Here is a 21,424-nt window from a genome sequence, read left to right as displayed (position 1 = left end):
ATGAAATTTTTTGTGCATAAAAGTATTGTACAAGTTTAAATAAATGTAACAAATATAATAAAAATATTCATGGTAATAAAGATATAAAATAGAATGTTTTAGAAAAATAATTAAAATAATGCATTCAAAAATTTATTTTATTTTATTTTATTTTATTTAAAAAAAAAGGATGAATAAATGCATGTCCTATAATATACAACAACAAATCAAATGAAATATACAAAAAATAAATTGAACGGTAATTATGTACTTTAAAATTCAAATGTTTTTACAATAACGCAGCGTGCCAATGGAGTACTAACATGCCATTCATATTCATACATATAAAAATAAAATTATTTTTTTATAAATACCACTTATTTTTTTTGACAAATGCACGGTCTGACCTTTATAGGCTTGAGCACGGCCCGAAAAAATTCGAGCCTATTTTTTTAGACCTAAGCACGATTTTTTTTTTTTTGCCAGATTCGGACCGAATTTTCAGATCGTACTTATTTTTGTCACTTCTGTATAATCCATACGCTTCTTTTCTTTCACTGTTGGAAATAGCCAACAAAAGTCGAACCCAAGGTAAGCCTTGCACGTCTTGTTCCCAACCTCCCGAAAAAAGGACTCGACCTTCTACAGGTAACTTTGAGTCTTTATTCTCCGTTGGTACCGGAAATTTGAATTCAAATAAATAGCCAACCATTCGAGCTTTTCTTGGCTTCTACGGAAGATGCTGTGCATTATTCCGTGTAGAAGGATTACTGCTGCCAATGCTCTGCGGCATCCATTTTTCAACGATTTGTAAGCAGAACGCGCGAGGAATCCTAAAGATCAGTTACAAAAGGTAACAAAAAAATAAGAATCGAACCCTCTTTTGGCCTTATGTGTTTTTTTTTTGCTTAGGATTCACTTCAGAACTAAGTGTACACACTATCTCGAATGTGCAGTACATCTCTCTTAGCTTCTTTTCTTACAGTTGTCGTTCGACAAATAGCTCTTAAGATCTGTTAACTGTAGGTAGATGATTTCTTACATTTATAATGCTCACAATTTAATATCAGATCAACTATATAACTAATTGGTTGCGCTCTGGTTAAACTCTTAATCAAATTTAATAGCTTGCAAATTACATAGCTAGTTGTATAATTGGTTTATTCTTACATATTTATGTTCATGGCAGTGAAACATAAAATGGGATTATGATTAATCCAGTCGAAAAATAAAAATTATTACTCCCTCCGTCCCAGATACCATGTCCACGTTGCCGTTTTTATCCGTCCCACGTAACATGTCACTTTCGGAAAATGATTACACATTTATTCTCATTTTAAATTTTTAAATTTTATTTTTTTTAATTTTAATTAAACTAATTAGTTATCTTAATCTTAATTTATAATTATTTATATTATAGGATAATTATTTTCACTAATATATTCTTAATTATCTACTAATTACATTCATACTAAAATATCGTGTCTATAGTATAGCAGACACGGTATCTGGGACGGAGGGAGTAAGATTTTAGGATTGTACCTCAACAGATTGAACACATTACACACTCTGCTCATATACTTCTTCTATTCGCTCTTGATTTCGGGTAGAAAATTATAATTATAATAATATAGATCATGTACTTTTATACTAGCTTGTAAATTGTGTTGTGCACTAGCTTATGTATAATTAATGCTTCCTCCATCATCCAATTTTATGCTTATTTGATCGAACACGGATTTTAAAGAAAATAAATAAATGGTATTTTTTTACTAAAAAGAAAAACGGAAATAAATTTAAATGAAAAAAAAATAAGAATAAGTTTGGATGATGAGTATATTTTAAAAATAATAAATGAAGTATGAAATATGAGTATTGTATACATTCAAATAAATATAACATATATAATTAAAATATCTACGGAAATAAAGACATTAAATAGAATGCTTTAAAAAATATAGAAAAATAATACTCCCTCCGTCCATTTTCTATTGTCCTAAAGTATATTTGCACGGTTTTTTAAGTGACTGTCTTTTTGTTATGAATGGACAAATTTACCCTTAAGTGTACAGTAGATATTAGAAGTAATAAATGAATTAAAGGTAAAAATATAAAATTTGTGTTTTAAAAAAGAAATAGGACAATAGTTGTTAACGTCCCAAATAGAAAAAGTAGGACATTAGATTGTGGATGCAGGGAGTACAACATTCTAAACATTAAAAAAAAAATGAATAAATGCACATCCTATAATATATAACAACAAATAAAATGAAATATAAAATTAATAAATTAAATATTAACAAAATCTAATTATGTATCTTAAAATTCAAATATTTTTACAATAACAAGTTTGAAAACTCATGGTATGTTCTCTTGGAAATAATTTTCTTAATACTTTAATTATTTATCTTTTACGATTCTTTACAAAAAAGTATATCATTCTCTCTTACAAAACATCACATTCAAATAGAAAAACTAAATATATATACCAACCAAACGCGCCGTCATAATTCACTTATCACTGGAAAAAAAGGCTTTTGAAATGTTGAAACTTATAGAAGAATTTCCTCGATAGAAAGCGTAAGGTTTCCTTTGTACACAGGGATAGATACATGATTTTCGATTTATACTTTGTGACGGTGTGGCAACCCGAAGATTCTTTGTTAATAATGGCGTACCTATTTTTGTACGCAAAAATCAAAAGCAACCGCAAGTTTCACTATGCCCACGGAGCATGTTGAGCTTCTCATCCTCGTCAATATCGTGCAAAAAAAAAATTTATGTCGGGGACATATCCTCCCTTGACCATCAAAACCACATAGCACATCCAATAGCTCAATAATAGACCATACTCCTATTAAATATATATGTACATATATCATATACGATTACAACTATAAAAATTAATTTTTGATAGAATAAACACAATTAATAATACAATAAATTATTAAAAAACAGATCAAAATATTCTTATAGCGAGATCTACTATTCTTCGAGTGCGCTTTGAGGAAATTATCTTTCTTGTTTGGATGAATCATAATCTCATATTATGTTCAATTTCCATGAGCAGAAATATGTACGAATAATAAAGCAAACAATTAGCTAGCTATATAGTCGATCTGATATTAAATTGTGAGCATTTTTTACCTCAGCATAATTCCAAATTCCGAAAGAGTTCATAGAATGTAAGAAATCGTCTACCTACATTTAACAGATCTTAAGATCTATTTGTCGTAACGACAACTGTAAGAAAAGAAGCTAAAAGAGATATACTGCACATTCGAGATAGTGTGTACACTTAGTTCTGAAGTGCATCCTAAGCCAAAGAAAAAAAAAACACATAAGGCCAAAAAGAGGGTTCGATTCTTATATTTTTGTTACCTTTTGTAACTGATCTTAAGGAGTCCTCGCGCGTTCTGCGTGCAAATCTTTGAAAAATGGATGCCGCAGAGCATTGGCAGCAGTAATCCTTCTACACGGATTAATGCACAGCATCTTCTGCAGAAGCCAAGAAAAGCTCGAATAGTTGGTTATTTATTTGAATTCAAATTTCCGGTACCAATGAGGAAGAAAGACTCAAAGTTACCTGTAGAAGGTCGAGTCCTTTTCTCGAGAGGTTTGGAACAAGACGGGCAAGGCTTATCCTGGGTTCGACATTTTTTGGCTATTCCCAACAGGGAAAAAAAAGAAGCATATGGATTGGATTATATAGTACACACGAAGAACAGTTATGATCTGTGATATGAAATTAGAATTTTAGAAAAAGACTTGCTTGATTCAATGATAAGAGTTTCTGTTACCTCATATAATCCAAGCTTGTTGTCAAAATATGACGAGGCTCCCTTAAGATCTGCCGGAGTCGGCACTCCAAATATGCTTCAGAAAAAAGGCCAAAACTCAGCTCTAACCTTTCCGAGGAAAAATCGAAGAATTTAATCGACTGAATTCAACCTGCCTATGCTCATCATTACAGCAGGATTTGAAGTTCCATCAAACAGAGGTTTTGATGCCACAAGCTCAGCGAAAACACAACCCACAGCCCAGATATCGACCAAATTGGTGTACGGCAGAGCAAGCAGCATTTCAGGTGCCCTGTACCGAAGAATTCCAACCTAAACACGACAAGAGTCGGTGTTTCATTTTTCACATTTTGGTTTTTAGCATAATAAATTTTTCAGTAGGCAGAATTTCGTGAAATACAGAAAAAGTTTCAGTATTGTTCAAGAAAATCCAATATAATCGAGTTCTGAAACAGCTGCTGCGATAATAAAGGTAAAATGTACTGTCTAGTACTCATGCATTTCTACAGTCATTAAGAAATTGTTCGAAAAAATTGTGGATCTCTGGAAAACAAGTAACATGATTTTCGATATAAATGCAAGTGAAAGAGAGATGTGAACATACATTGTGATTATTTTGTAGATTAGGAACATCAAATGCGTCGCTGCTACCAAAACCAGATAGCTTTATTACTTCGTTGGCAGTTAGTAGTATGTTTGCAGGTCTCAGATTTCGATGCATAACTTTTCGAGAATGACAATGCTTGAGACCTTGAAGTATCTGCAAAAGAAATAGCTGCAAGAAAAGAAAACAATGATAACTGTGAAGTAGTCATAAAGAACAAATTTCTGCATTCTTATAAATGAACTATGTGTGATTATCATGGAAACAACAATACATTAAAATCCACACGAAAGTTTACAGAAATTTGGATGAATAATTGTCCTCTATCAATTAAAAAAGTATAATAACAATAACTAGCACATGCTAAATTACGATCATGAAAGCATGTTGATCGCCGCAGATGATCAATATTTCATTAGATAATGCTTGTCGAAATAAAAAAGAGCATTCTTCAGGGCAAAAAAGAAATGACTCACTTTTGCCTTTTCTGGAGGTATTCCTCTTTTCGCATGCTCTACGATGTACCTGGAAAGGTTCGATTCTCCGTACTCCATAACAAGTCTACAGCCATATGAATAGCCTGGCAGCCTTTCCACAGTATGTATCCTGATCACCAAAACCCACAAATTTACTACATTTGCTGGAGTCTTTCTTTTCAACAGCAAATGTAATGAAATTCCCTGTTTGTATGATTAACTAAAATGGACAAAAACGATTCCTACACAAATTTGAATGATATCGAGCAACAAAATGTGTAGTTATTGATAGTAAGACATGTCTATCTATCAAGTAGTTAAGTTCTTGCTTCTGTTAACAAAAACCAAGTAATGGATAAACTATGTAATGAATACAAGCAAAGAATCAAGACTTTTCATTGCCTGCTTCTGATTTTGCAGTAATGCTTAAATGCACTTTTAAGTAAAATTTCATCATCTCAGTTCATATGAAAATTCTTTCAGATCAATCACTTCTCGACATGTTTTATGATAGAATTTAATTGAATGATCACTATTCTACTAACGAAAGAAATGAAAGATGGAGTGGACAGTGCTACTATCAACCAAATACATGAGAAAACCATTACTCTTTGTTATGAAAAGAAATTATCTTAACCCTGTTATCACCTGATAACGTTGTTATGTTCCAACTCCGCCATCAAAGCTATTTTTCTCATGACATCAGATGGAAAACCAGACTCTTTATTATGGAAAGGAATTATCTTAATGGCAAAAAGCCTCGTAAGTTTCAGGTCCACGGCCTTATAGACCTCTCCATTTCTACCTTCTCCAACTAGATCAAGAAGTTCATACTAAAGAACATGAAGATGATCACAGATTACAAAAGTTAGAAAAAACACATAAAAGAATCAAAATGATTCCATAGTACAAAAGGTAAATGCTAACCCTCCTGACTGCGTCCACAGGAGGATTTGTAGTCGGCTACAGGAAATAAAAAATAAATAAAATTAGTTTCTTGACAGAAGGAACTGGAAACAGATCAACTTAAGCACACAAAGGAAATCAGAATGACAGAAAATAAAATGGAAATTGAAGAAAATCTTTGAAACATGAATTCCTTAGTTAGCCAAAGAGGCCATTGAAGATCAACCCAAATACCCTTTTCAATTCAAGTTAGGCTTTAATGGAACTGTAATTATCAGAATAAACGAATAGAACTCCACAAATTTTCTGATCAATGAATGACACTTCAGTATCAAATTCAAACAGAATAACATAAAGGTGATCACAATTACACAAGTTAGAGAAAAGGCATAAAAGAATCAAAATGATTCAGTAGTACAATAGGTAAATACTAACCGTAGTGAATGTGACCATTGGAGGATTCATAGCAATCGGCTACAGGAAATAAAATTGAATAAATAAACAAATAACTATGAATTTAGTTTCTGGACAGAAGGAACCAGAAACAGTAACAGATCAACAACAGCACACAAATGAAATCAAAATGGGATATAAAATGAAATGGAAATTAAAGAAAATCTTTAAAGGAAAGAATGTATACAGCAAAGAAAATTCAAGAATCTTTGAAACACTACTTATTTAGCCAAACAGCCATTAAAGGAACTGCACTTTCAGATCATTGAACGACGCAATTCAGCTTCAATTTCAAATTCGTTAACTGTTCGAACTTCCAAAAAACTATACGAAATCATATCGAACTGATTATCAGCGTAATCTTCTCACCGCCTGAACTTTCAATTAAGCAAAAACGATGCATTCACACAGTGCACAAATCCTGATTATCCAGAGAAAGAACTAAAACAAAATTCCGAAATGAAAAAAAAAAAAAAAAAAAAAAAAAAAAAAAAAAAAAGATACTAAAATACATCAACATCCAGAATACGAAAGACAATCAAGCATCCAAAGCTGGCGTCACCAATGGAATCCAAACGAATCGCATCAAAAATTGGGGATAGCGAGAGAGAGAGACTACTTACCTTCTCTGCGGAAAACTCAAATCGAACAATGTGAAAACAAAATGGAGCCAAAATTAATTTTATTTTTAAAGAAACGGTAATAAAAATAATAATAAAATAAATAAATAACCGTCAACCTATAATTGTAACGGTCAGATCGTCATCCATATTTAGGGTGTGTTGATTGGAGATTGGATTTTGGGTTTGTATTTAACTAAAATAAATTTTTTATTGAAATTATTATTTGATTTAACAAAATCTAAGATTAATGAAGTGTAACAAAATGAAAAAAAAATAATAATAATAATAAATGAAACTATTGACATAGAGTAAGGCGTGTTCGATATAGAGAATAAAATTTCATAAAAATGATAAAAAAAAATAAAAAATAAAAAATAAAAAATTGAATAGGAATTAATTTTTATATTTGATAACAGACAATTCATGCCGAATAGAGTAAAAAAAAATTGGATAAATTGATCTAGATGAGATTGTGTATTAGGAGTAAAAATAAAAGAGTGAATTAATTATGAAAAATGATAAATAAAAGATAATTTTATTAAGAAAAAAAATTTGTGAATAAATATTGTCATATTTAACAGTAATTTTTAAATAATAATAATAATAATTTTTATATGAATTTTTATAAAAACTTGGTTTGAATTCGTTTGTGAATATAAACAAATCAAGCCGAACAATATAAACATGCTCATTTTGTTAACGAACTAGCCTGAGCCTTGTTCACGTACGTTTGTTAAAAAATAAATATATAAAATTTTTAATATATAAAAACTAAATAATAAGTATATTAATTCGAAAATAAATATATAAAATTATTATTTGAAATAAATAAATAGAATATTATATATATAAATTAAAAAATAAAATATTATAGTTATCTAAACGAGAGCCTGAACACGAACTCGAATATTAAAATTTCTGAACAAACTGAATTTGAATAATACGAACGAGTTCGAATTTTTAACGAACGGACACGAGTCTTGTCTGCAAACATTAACGAAGATATTTTGAAAGTATACTATGTAATTACATGTAACATAATATATATTAATTTTAGAACACTATGACAATAAGCAAATTATACAACACAATATAATATATAATCCACACAACAAATATTAATACTGTATATATCACATAACGTTATATAATTCGCCGTGTCCTAATATATGTTGATTTCAACATAATATATAACCAACACAACACATGTTTCTATATATATCACAGTATGTTATTTGTTTTATTATAAAATATTAATTATTTCAAGTTAATATGCTAACTTAGTTAAATTAATATGATGTTGATTTGACTTGTCAGTACATTAATAGCCGCCAAAGAAAATATACAATATGAAGTAATAGCATATACTTTATATTAATATAATACAAATACTTCATCCGTCTCATAACTAAATATCAATTTATTTTTTGCACGTAGTTTTAAAAATATTAGTATTATATTGGGATGTAAGCAGGAATAAAGTAGAAATGATGAAAATAACTTTATTAGTATGTGTGATATAAAAGTAATGACATTTGTGTAATATATTATAAATTGTAAGAGTATTTATAATATTAGGTAGATAGTAAAGTTAAAAAAAAAAGAAATTGATACTTTGTTATGGGATTGATGGAGTATAATATATATATATATAAGTATATAAATTATAATAAAAGACAATAATAATGGTCCAACAAATGAGTTGTTTTATTTCAAATGTTATGATATGGGATGTATTTGGTTTTTGTAAAATAAAAATATTTTTTTTTTAAGTATATGAAATTATATAAGTAATATAAAAATAAATGTTATGTAATATATTAATTTTTTAATAGAGAAAATATGTGTGTCATTTTTAGGAAAAAGAACACACTTGTAATCTTTACAAAAGAAGTATAAACATATAGTACAAAATTATAAGATAATTATATTTACATCCATATAAAATAAACCCATTAATATTTTCCTTTTATCAACACTATCTAATTATTAATTTTAAAAATGATTTGAAGACTTATACATTTATTTAATATGAATTTTATTAATATCTATTTATATAATAATTTATTAAAAAATTAAAAATAAATATTTTATTACTACTCAATTTGTGTTTTATTTTTTGTTGTTTTATTGTTATTGTTATTGTTTTTTTATAAGGTCCGGTAAATCATTGCCGAACATAGTATCCTGCAAACTAAGACAAAATAATACTCCTTTAATGAAGTTTGAGTTTTTAATAATAAATTTTTGAATCAAAATAATATATATCATTAAACTATCTATATAATTTATCTTCTGCATATACTTATATAAATATTATACTCCCTCCGTCCCAAACACCCTGCAATATTTCTTTTTTGGTATGTCTTAAATACTCTGCAATATTTTTAAAATAGGAAATAATTAATTATATTTATATCTCCCACTTTATCCCCTCATATCGTCCAAATAAAAAAATAAAATATATATTTCTCTCTCAATCAGATCACCTAATTTCTAAATTATCTTATTTAATATTACCCACCTAAAAACTCGTGTTAAAAGTAAATGTTGCACCTTAATTTGGGACAGAGAAAGTACTATTTTTTATTATTTTTCTGTGGCAATTGGGTTCTACATTTTTTATTTTTTTATATTTCACTGATATTCTTATCAATATTCTTGAAATGAAATTCAAAAGTTCTTTTGATCTTAAGATCATTAGTACAAAGTTAAAGGTGATACAAAGTTAAAGGTGATGGTTTATCTTGTTCTACTTATATTACAAGTCATTATATGATCCAAGACTACAATTAGACTTAGATAGTACTTAGATTTACACTTTCAAAAATAATTAAAGAAAATTTAATTTATATCTAAAGTAAATAAAGGGGAAAAAAATATCCAATAAGACAAAACTTGTTAGGATGTCTTTGTTTCAAGGATTTTGAAATATTTCCATTATTTACAGTTAAATATTCTTTCCAAAAATATTAAATCAAAAAATTATTATTATTTTTTTATATTATATTAAAAATTAATTTTACATTAAAACATAAGATTGTATATCTATTCCAATTAAAATTGTTTACTATTAAAATCTCAATCCAAAATCCAAACCTCTCGAAACAGACAACCTACCATCATCTTTAAAAATCCAATCTTTATGCATGCACTTCGATGCAAGTAGAGTTTCTCCACACGCATCCAAATTCACACCTCTGGTAATCTTCAATTATTTTTATTTTCCCATTTTAAGCTCATATTTCCTCAATATATATATATATATATATATATCCATTATCAAAGTTCCCTGATTAATAGAACCTTAAATTCCCCAAACACATACAAGAAACCTCCATGGCAGCAAAACCCTCAAAACCTTCAACCAAATCCCTGACCCTAATCTTCCTCATCTTCCTGTTCAATCTTAATCTCAACGAAGCCGCAGGTTTCAGCGTCGATCTCTTCCACCGCGACACCTTCCTCTCCGATTTTCCGGCGAACTCCTCCGATCGATTTCTCCATGTTCGAAATGCTCTGCGGCGTTCACACGGCCGTGTTCAATCAAAATTCTTCGCCGACGTCGTTGTCGACAAGGGCGACTATGTAATGAAATTCTCCGTCGGAACGCCGCCTGTTCCCGACGGCGGCCACCGTCGACACCGGCAGCGACCTGACGTGGATACAGTGCAAACCTTGCTCCAAATGCTTCCGACAAGACTCCCCCTTCTTCGACCCCAATCTCTCCTCCTCGTACATTACCGCCCCCTGCAATTCCGACACGTGCAGACAAATCGGAAACATGCGAGCTCCCTGTAAAAACAACACCTGCGGCTATGGCGTCCAGTACGGCGACCTGTCAGTCAGCAAAGGCGAAATCGCCACCGACACGATCAAAATCAGCGACACGTCACTCCCCAATTTCATCATCGGCTGCGCCGATCACGCCCACGGCACGTTCGGGCTGGGCTCGGCGGGGATCGTCGGGCTCGGCGGAGGAAAGCCGTCGCTGATAAGACAGCTCGGGAAGAAGATCGAACACAAGTTTTCTTACTGCCTCGTACCGTTATTCAGCGAGGGTAGTAAGAATTCGTCGAAACTCAATTTCGGTCAAAACGCCGTCGTTTCAGGCGCCGGAGTAATTACCACTCCGATCATCCCCAAATTGCCGGAGACCTTCTACACGCTAGACCTGAAAGGGATGACGGTGGGGAATCAACGGCTGGATTTGCATCCGTACTCAGCATCCAACGGCTCAAAACAGCGGGAGGAATCTGACGCCGGCGGGAACATAATTATCGACTCCGGCACGGTGCTGGCGTATTTTCCGGCGAGATTTTATTCTCAGGTGAAGCGAGCTGTGAGGAGGGAAATGGAGCTGCCGGGGACTTTAGATCCAGGGGGGGTCCTGGATCTGTGCTTTAGGTCGAGAGTGGGGGCGACTGTGTCTTTTCCGGCGATGACGGCGCATTTCCGGGGGGCGGATGTGGGGCTGAAGCCGAAGAATTTTTTTGTGCAGACGAGCGAGAGGAGTTTGTGTCTGGCTTTTGCAAGATCTCCAGGTCTCCGGCATGGCGCCATTTACGGGAGTATTGCGCAGGGGAATTTTCTGGTGGGATATGACTTGCAGAAGAAAACGGTGTCGTTTAAGCCTGCCGACTGTGCCGGCGGCGGCAAGTGATATATATATATATATATATTTATATGTATATGTGTGTGTGCTGCTGAGAATTTTAGGGTTTTATTCCCTGTTGCTTTGTGTATTGCGTGAAATTGATTGGTGGCCAGTAATGGGTGATTGGTGGCCAGTAATGGGACATCTATGACGTGCATTATATAATAATAATAATAATAATAATAATAATGTAAAAATGCTTATAATTCTATGATTTAAAAATTTCGGCATCATATTCTTATGTAATTTAGAAATTGCATAAGATTCTTTAGTTTATTAAAAAATACGGTAAAGAATAATTGCATTAAACTCCTTTATAATTTTTAAATCACATTATTGTCATCACTAGACCGGTAATATAAACGAACACTTCGCTAACTTGTGTCGGTTCGACTCACTAAGAGCTCATTCGTTAAGCTAAACGAGCCGAACATAAACACAAATTTTGGCTCGTTATATTCACGAACAAGCTCGAGCTTGTTCGCGAACGTTCGATATTTGTTAGAAAAATTAAATTAGTAATTTTATAATTAATATTTATATATATCTTTATAAATATTATATTTCGTTCTATTTTCTATTGAAATTTATTAATAAAAATTATAATTATTATTAACTGAATTTATATTTTTTAAAAAAAATTAAATAAATAAAATAAAATATCTCTTAACAAACCGAGCCAAGCCGACCATTAATAAAAAAAAAAGGTGTTATATGAGCTAAGCTCAAACAAAAATCCAGCTCGTATTTCTTAACAAACGAACAGAACTCGAATTCTTAACAGAGTCGAGCTCAAACAAAATTTCAGTTCGTATCTCTTAACGAACAAACAGAGCTCAAATTTTTAACGAGTTGAGCTCAAACAAAATTTCAACTCGTATCTCTTAACGAACGAATAGAGCTCTAATCCTTAACGAACTGAGTCCAAATTCAAACATGACAAGCTCAGCTCTGTTCAACTCGTTTACAGATCTAGTCATCAAGAACCGACTAAACATATATAGGGATAGATTCTCCATCACCAATGATCTCTACAGCTACATTTCCCATCTTCAAAACGATGGAAACGATTCGAATCCCGGACCAATATTTCCCGGCACGCGATTTTCGATATATACTTGACGACAGTATGGCAATCCCCACAAACCCGAAGATTCTTCATCACCAACAACGGCGTACCCGCCTTTGTGCGCAACAAGCCAAAAGCGATCGCAAGCCTTTCGCTATGCCCGCAAAGCATGGCGAGCTTCTCATCCTCGTCGACGTCGTGGAAAACAAATTTCACGTCAGGAACATATCCTTCCTTTGCCATCAAACCCGACAGCGCATCCAAATGCTCGATAACTTCTCTACATTGTTCAAAAGATCGATCCCCAGCTCCGAAATAATAGACCTTATTTTGAATCTCGATCCAGCTGCATCCCGGGATTTTCTTGAGCCCTTTGTCGTTTAACGAGATTCGAATCCGTTGCACTTGATCCCTCTTCCCAATTGCCGCGTACGCGTTCAATGCCAAGATGTGGTAGCCTGGATCGTTTGGATTTAGTCGAAGAACATTCCGTGCCACGCGGTCGATTATTTCCGTGTCTTGGGTCACGCGGCACGCGCTTAATAGCGCGCCCCAAATGCTCGCGTTGGGCTTCGTAGGCATCGAGAGGATGAAATCTTCAGCCTCGCGGAGATGCCCCGAGCGCGACAATAGATCGACGACACAAGCATAATGTTCGATCTGCGGCTCGATTTTGTAAACTCTCTTCATTTCCTCGAAATGAGATTTTCCCTCTTCGACTAGACCGGAATGGCTACAGGCGTAGATAATCGACAGAAAGGAAATGTGATCGGGAACGATACCGGATAACTTCATACATTCGAAAGCTTCAAGCGCTTTTCTTCCTTCGCCATACATTCCGTACGCCGAAATAATCGCCGTCCACGAAACTAAATCCCGGGCCTTCATCTCTTTGAACACCGTTATCGAGCTTCTCAAACATCCGGTGTTGGAATACATTTCGATCAAAGCATTCCCAACCGGAGTGGAGAAATCAAAACCTAATCGCAAAATGCTGCCGTGCATCTCCTTCCCCTGTCGTTTCGCGACGAGATAAGAACACAAAGGCAGAGCGCTCAAGAACGTAGGTACGTCCGGCGCGACTCCTTCATCTCTCATCCGGCGAAGAATCTTGAACCCGACACTACGATCCTCGGAATGGCCAGACGATGCGATGATAGAATTCCACGTAACTATATCCCGTGTTTTCATGCTTTCGAACTGTTTCAACGATACCCCTGTTTCGCCACGTTTGGCATACGCATCAAGAATAGCATTTCCGACAATCTGAGTGTGTTCGAATCCTCGTTTTATTACATCACAGTGGAGCGCCTCTGTATCGGTAGAAATCGAAAGAAGCGTCAAATAAGTGACGAAATCGGGCTGGAAATGCATCCGCATTCTTTTGTGCGTCGCCATCGCTTCCTCATAAAACCTACTTTCGACATAACCGTTAAGAAGCGTGTTCCATGACACCAAGTCCCGGGTTTTCATGCTGTCGAAAACTTTCCTCGACTGCAATAAATCGCCGCATTTGGCGTACATATTGATAAGGATATTGCCAGCCAGGGTGTCGCACTCATACCCATTACTAACCATATAGCCGTGCATGAATCTTCCCAACTTCAAATCTTCGATGTGAGTACAACCACGAAGAACTGCCGTGATTGTCAACATATCCGGTTCAAATCGACCCACCATTTTCATAAACAACCTTACAGACTCTTCGTGCAATCCCGACTCACAAAATCCGCATATCATCGTATTCCAAGTAACGTCGTCTCTACAAACCATCTCATCAAATATTTTCTGGGAAACATCTAACATGTTGAACTTTAAATACATCGAAAGCAATCCATTACTTACAACAACGTCGTGACAAACTCCGAGCTTTTCGACTAATCCGTGAATCACCTCACCTTCTTCAACCTCCCCAATTCCACCACAAGCCAAAAGGGCGCTCGAAAACGAAAAGGAATCGGGCACGAATCCCTCCATACGCATTCGATTGTAAACTTCCAGAGCTTCCAGAAAACATCCATTTGCAGTGAACCCCGAAATCAAACTGTTCCAAGAAACAATATCTCTAAGAGGCATTTCGTCGAACACCTTTCGGGCATACCCCAATTCATTACACCGTGAGCACATATCCATCAACGCATTGTTTATGAATAAATCGGATTCAAATCCGGACTGCAAGACATGCTCATGGATTTCCCTTCCTCTCTGGAAATCCATCAAACTTCCGCACGCATTGATCACCGAAGGAAATGTGTACTTATCAGGCGGCACCTCCAGTCTCCCCATTTCCGCGTAGAACTCTAAAGCTTTTGAGTGAAATCCGTTGTGGATCATTGCCCTAATAATCGTATTCCACAGATATGCATTCCTCGTCAGAGAATTTCTTCGAAAAATTGATAAACATGAACTTGGATCCTTGAATTGGGAGTACTTAGAGATTAATTTGCCTGCGAAAAATGGAGAATTGTAGAAACCAAAAGCGATTAGGAGGCAGTGGATTTGCTGGAGATCTCTCTTGCTTGATGTTGATGATAAGTGTTTGGAGATTGAAGTGTAGATTTCTCTGATTTTCACAGCATTCATTGGAATTGGAATGGAACCAACGCAACTGTTCTAATTGTTGGTAGTTCATATAGGTTTTGATGTTGACTTTGTTCTTTTGTTCCAAAGAACTTTTAACACATATTTTTGTACGGCCTTCTTCCCCAATCTATCTATCCATTTGTTTTTTCACCCAAATTTAAAAATATTAGTATTATATTGGAATAAAGTAAAAATAAAACTAAAAAGACTAAATTAACCCCTATTAGTATTGTATGATATAAATGTAATGATATTTGTGTAATATATTATAAATTAAAAGGGTATTTGTAATGTTAGGTAGATAGTACAATTACTTAAAAAAAAAAAAAAAAAAAAAAAAAAAGGAAACGGATACTTTGTTATGGGACGGATACCAAAATGAAAAAATGGATAGATTGTTAAGGGACAGAGGAATAAAAATTAGAAGACTACACATATTTATTTTTATTTTACTTAATATTAAAAAATATTCTTTCAAATCAAAATATAAAATAAACTCACCCTTAATTTGGTTCGAAAATTTATACTCTCTCTCATAACAAAGTATTTATTTTTTTAGTCCGTCCCATAACAAAGTATCAATTTTCTTTTTTAGTAACTGTGTTATCTACCTAACATTACAAATACTCTTACAACTTACAATATATTATACAAATATCATTATCTTTATATCACACACGTACTAATAAAGTTATTTTAGTCATTTCTATTTTATTTCTACTATATTCATAATTCGTAAATTAAAAAATAATAACCTTATTTTAGAACATACTAAAATAAAAAAAAATAAAAAATTGCAACATTTGGATAAGACAGGATGGATTATTTAGATTACATAAAATATTACTGAATTTTGGTCATAGTCCCGCAATTTTCCATATTTATAATTTAACATAAAGGTACTCAATTTCCCATCCTTACAATTAATTTGCATGCATATAATTCATCAACAATATTATTATTATTATTATTAAATCCACGCCATCTCCCATTCCTGGCCACCAATCAATTTCACGCAATACACAACTTAAAGCGACAGGGAATAAAACCCTAATTCTCAGCAGCACACACACATATACATATACATATAAATATATATATCACTTGCCGCCGGCGGCACAGTCGGTGGGCTTAAACGACACCGTTTTCTTCTGCAAGTCATACCCCACCAGAAAATTCCCCTGCGCAATATTCCCATAAATGGCGAGACCCGAAGCTTCCGCAAACGCGAGACACAAACTCCTCTCGCTCGTCTGCACAAAAGTATTCACCGCCTTCAGCTCCACATCCGCCCCCCGGAAATGCGCCGCCATCGCCGGCACCGCCGCCTCCTCCCCCTCCCTCAGCTCAAAGCACAGGTCCAGCTGCCCCGCCGGATCCATAATCTCCTTCAGCTTCATTTGCCGCTTCACAGATTGCCTCACCTGACCGTAAAATTCAGTCGGAATGTACGTCAGCGTCGTGCCGGAGTCGATGATTATGTTTCCGGCGCCGGAATCTTCCCCTTCTTTTGAGCCGTTGGATGGAACCAGATCCAGCCGTTGATTCCCCACCGTCATCCCTTTCAGATCCAGGTAGTAGAAGGTCTCCGGCGATTTGGGGATTATCGGAGTTGTAATCACTCCGGCGCCTGAAACGACGGCGTTTTGACCGAAATTGAGCTTCGATGATTTCTTACTACCCTCGCTGAATAACGGTACGAGGCAGTAAGAAAACTTGTGTTCGATCTTCTTCCCGAGCTGCGTTATCAGAGATGTCTTTCCGCCGCCGAGCCCAACGATCCCCGCCGTGCCGGAGCCGAACGAGCCCTGGTCGAAGTGGCCGCAGCCGACGACGATATTGGGGACCGACGTGTCGCCGAGCTTAATCGTGTCGGTGCCGAGGTCGCCTCTGCTGAACGACCGGTCGCCGTACTGGACGGAGTAGGTGCAGGTCCGGCCGTTGCAGGCTGTCTGAAGATCGGCGATTCGACACGTGTCGGAATTGCAGGGAACGGTTTTGTAAGAGGAGGAGCGTTTAGGGTCGAAGAGTGGGATGTTCTGCGGGAAGCATAATCTGCAAGGTTTGCACTGAATCCACGTCAGATCGCTGCCGGTGTCGGCGATGGCCGCTGTCTCCAACGGCGGCGTTCCGACGGAGAATTTCATTACATACGCGCCCTTGTCGGGAAGGACGTCGGCGGAGGCTTTTGATCGAACACGGCCGTGTGAACGACGCAGAGCATTTCGAACATGGAGAAATCGATCGGAGGAGTTGGCCGGAGAATCGGAGAGGAAGGCGTCGCGGTGGATGAGATCGACGCTGAAACCTGCGGCTTCGTTGAAATTAAGATTGGACAGGAAGATGAGGAAGATTAGGGTTAGGGCTTTGGTTGAGGGTTTTGCTGCCATGGAAGTTTCTTGTATGTGTTTTGAGTTTGTGTTTGGTGAAATTTTAAGGTTTTTGTAATGAAGGAAATCTGATAATGGATATATATATATATATATTGAGGAAATGTGATTCTTGAAATGGGAAAATAAAAATAATTGAAGATTACCAGAGGTGTGAATTTGGATGCGTGAAGAAACTCTGCATTGAATTACAGGCACAAAGGTTCGATTTTTTAAGAAAATTTTAAAAGATTGTTTTGCCTAAAAGGGTGATTATGATTCACTATATCTGGATTTTTTATTTTTTATTTTCCCTTTATTTACTTTAGATATAAATTAAATTTTCTTTGATATTATTTTTTTTCTTAAAGTATATAAGTCTACATACTATAAATCTGTTTGAATGTGTATTAATAATATATTGAAAGCATATATATTTACTTTATAAAGCCATATTAGAATATTGAATTTCATTTCCAGAATATTTGTAAAACTAAAAATGAAATATATAAAACTAAAAATATAGAACCCAATTACCAAAAAGAACAAATAATCATAATAAATATAATATTTTCATAAAATATTGGGTTCTACATTTGTTGATTAATATTAGATAAATAGTATATATCCCATAATTATTTTAGTTCAAAAATTTTATTATTGAAATACTCAAACTAAAGTATATAGTGAAACATAACCTAAATTTTTTATAAATAAAATAATTAGGTTCGTGTACAAAATAAAAACTCTTTTTCAAAATTATATTTTTAATTATTTCAAAGGTGTAGGTGTGTTTGTTTTAATTTGAAATAAATACACATAACTTGTTTACCCAACTTTTTTTTTTTTTTTGTGACATGATTCCCTATAAATATTATAAAAATATTACATATATATTTTAACACAATGTATATAACATATATAGGGTTTGTTTATTCAGTGTTTTGATTTGAGTTTTTTTTTTTTATGTAAAGTATAGGAAATTATATCGATAATATAAAAATAATATTTTATATTAAATATTGATATTTTTTAGAGAATAATATATATACATTGGAATCCTGTCGGAAAAAGAAAATGTGCGAACAAATTCATACTATCTCCGTCGGACTTTAAGAGTCTTATTTACTTTTTGCGTGTTCATTTTTAAATACTAATTATTATATCAAAACGTGATACCAATTAAAAAAAAATCAAAAATACTTCTATTAGTGTCTTATAATATTAATAAAAGGACATTATAAAAAAAAATTAGACAAATATAAGGATATTTTTAATGTTAAGTACAATGACGCAAAAGGTAAATATGATCTTAGAGGCGGACAAATAGAGTGATATTTTATTTATGCACAAGAGTCAACAATTTAACATAAAATAATAGTATTTTTTATATTATCGACATGATTCTCACACCTAATATAATTACACATTCATTTAAAAACACAAAATGAACACACTGTGTATTTTTCTCTATGAGAGAGTATATTGTAAAACCACTACTTCTCAATTTAATTTTAAAAAATAAAATTTTTTTAAAAAAAATGTTAATGGGGTTGTGTAAATAGAGCTGTCTATGCACATCATTTTTTGCTATTTTTTTCCAAAAGGGCAGATTTCTTGATTGTGAGTGTGGAATAACAATATCCAACTTTTCTTGATGTTCTTCATGTGGGATCATATTAAAGAAAATACTTTGGCTTTGATAGGGATTTCATGGTTGAAAATCAGCAATTACTTTCAAAGTAATTTTCAATCCAAAATTGCAAGTGACGTGCTATAATTTGTAAAGATTGAGATTGAATAAAGATGGGGAGTAGAGTCAAAATGAAATTATAATGGGGAGTGTTTCACAAGAAAATAATGTACAAATATAGTCTCTTTATCGAGTAATGTAACTTGCTTTGAATGATGTTGGAATTATTTGAATACGGCGTTTCGATATTTGTTTGTCATTTTGCTGATTTGTACAGGTTCGAAAAATGTTGGGATGCCTTGAATTCAGCCAGCTATGTTTGATTTGAGTTATTATAAATACTCATTATGATGTAAATTTTTGCATGTTAGCATTCTGAAATTGTAATAAGATTATTCATCTTCTGTCTCGTGGACGTAGCCAACGTTTTCGTCGATGAACCACATAATTTTGTTTGTCAATTCTTTTTTTTATTATTATCTTTAATGTATTTTCGTCACAAAAAAATGATAGAAAACAATCCTCTTTTGCCTTGCCTTGTCGAAAGGATCAATGAAACGGAAAATATTGAAATGGTCGACATTTAATTATGTAGAGTTTTATCTTTTTTTTTTTTTTTTGTCTGAGTTTTATCTATATTTGATCTTATATAAAAATCAACATAAGGGAAAATAATAGTTTATTTATATTATTATTACTCCTTCTGTCCGTCAATTTTATACTCATTTTTTTTTATATTATTTTTCAATGAACTGAATCGAGCTAAATTTATTTATATTATTATATTTAAAAATGTATATTAATGGTTATATTATATAAATTAAATATTATTTATATTTATATTACTATATTTAAACGGTTAAATATAAATATAATTGTAGTTTGGTTCGATTAAGTTTGAATGAGAATATTTTTGGTTAATATGAATTTTTATAATTTTATTGAATTGTTTTCAAATAATGCAAATATTTTTTGTTGACTGAATTTTCGGTTAACCTAATCTTTAGGTTGAAAGACATTTAACGGTTTTAGATATTTGATCAATTTTGGTTTAAATACAAAATACTTATATATTTATAAATAATCGAACTGTGTATATGAAGTAATTAACGATGCAATAGTAATTAAAAAATATAGGTAGAGAGAGAACAAACATACCGCAATCTGACCAACCCATCACCAAAATAATGTTTTTACACTATGATTCTATAATTGTCATCGAACTAGTCATGGAGGGTGTGTTTGTTTTGTGTTCTGGTTTGAAAATATTTTTTTAATGTAAGATTATATGAAATTTGGTAGATAATATAGAAATAATGAGTGTGTGTAGTATATTAATTTTTTGGAGAAATATGTTTAAAAATAAAATTAAAAAGAAGCAAACCCGAAATTTCTTCACATTTTCACTCAAGATGAAAACTATTTTCTCTCAAAATACAAAAGAAAAAGTCACTCTAAACTCTCCATTATTTCACAATTTCAAATTTCTTTGGAGTAAATTTTATAGATCTAATCTCTTTAAATCCCAACCCTTCAATATCTCAATAAATTAGAAAATTTACCTTAATTAGCTATTATCATATCAAATATCTCTATTCTAAACATCATATTAAATTCTAGATCCTATCAAGATATCTCATTTAAATTTTTTAAATAAATATATATATATGTATATATTAAAACTCTTTGACCAAACTAACCCACAAATCCATGCATATTTCGACATATAGCAATGTGATTATATCAAATTAAATGGCTTCTTAATTAATAAAAATAATCGAGCATTAAACTTTAGAGAATGTTGTGATTATTCACAAACAAATCTTTGAAAATTCTGCAATTGTCTCATCAAGAGTATTGTAGTCGAGAGTTGATTCGACAATCGTCAAATATCATACATATATATATATATATATATATATATCAACCAAAAACATGTAATAAGAGGACCATAGCAAAAAGGAAATTAATAGTTAACCTTGAATTTTCTATATGAAGAACAATGGGTTAACTGGTTATAAAAATTTAACCTTACATTTTTTAGACATATGAAACAATTTTCTTTTTTTTTTTTTCTTTTTCTTTCTCTTTTTTTATTGTACAATGAACTCTCTAACAAAAGCTTATATTATACATAAAAAAAAAGAAAAAAAAAAAAAAAAGAAAAAAAAAAGTGAGAATAAAGAGTCAAAAGGTTTGTTTGGTTTTGATT

General features: G+C 32.9%; 3 protein-coding genes and 1 pseudogene across 3 annotated transcripts; 1 reads left to right on the top strand and 3 right to left on the bottom strand.

The window, feature by feature from the left end:
* Positions 1-3,093: 3,093 nt before the first annotated feature.
* On the bottom strand, positions 3,094-6,255 carry LOC127262987 (cell division control protein 2 homolog A-like). The gene is made up of 9 exons (XM_051291890.1): positions 6,201-6,255; positions 5,787-5,822; positions 5,508-5,692; positions 4,860-4,989; positions 4,384-4,554; positions 3,931-4,091; positions 3,780-3,855; positions 3,566-3,643; positions 3,094-3,477 (listed from the first exon to the last, which is right to left on the bottom strand). Exons 1-9 carry the CDS (start codon positions 6,228-6,230, stop codon positions 3,376-3,378), a joined length of 969 nt encoding a protein of 322 aa, XP_051147847.1. The 5' UTR covers positions 6,231-6,255; the 3' UTR covers positions 3,094-3,375.
* A 3,925-nt stretch (positions 6,256-10,180) lies between these two features.
* LOC127260509 (aspartic proteinase CDR1-like) lies at positions 10,181-11,504 on the top strand (annotated as a pseudogene).
* Positions 11,505-12,254: 750 nt separating this feature from the next.
* On the bottom strand, positions 12,255-15,165 carry LOC127260668 (pentatricopeptide repeat-containing protein At3g03580). Its single transcript, XM_051288517.1, has one exon. The coding sequence runs from the start codon at positions 15,148-15,150 to the stop codon at positions 12,517-12,519; it is 2,634 nt and encodes an 877-aa protein (XP_051144474.1). The 5' UTR covers positions 15,151-15,165; the 3' UTR covers positions 12,255-12,516.
* Positions 15,166-16,170: 1,005 nt separating this feature from the next.
* Positions 16,171-17,540, bottom strand: LOC127260500 (aspartic proteinase CDR1-like). Its single transcript, XM_051288235.1, has one exon. The coding sequence runs from the start codon at positions 17,538-17,540 to the stop codon at positions 16,251-16,253; it is 1,290 nt and encodes a 429-aa protein (XP_051144192.1). The 3' UTR covers positions 16,171-16,250.
* Positions 17,541-21,424: the final 3,884 nt, after the last annotated feature.

This window comes from Andrographis paniculata, unplaced genomic scaffold (genome assembly GCF_009805555.1).
Source record: "Andrographis paniculata isolate CXL003 unplaced genomic scaffold, ASM980555v1 Contig15END, whole genome shotgun sequence".
Lineage (NCBI taxonomy): Eukaryota > Viridiplantae > Streptophyta > Magnoliopsida > Lamiales > Acanthaceae > Andrographis > Andrographis paniculata.
Note: the sequence above shows the minus strand (reverse complement) of the source record. Positions and strands in the feature narration are given on the sequence as shown.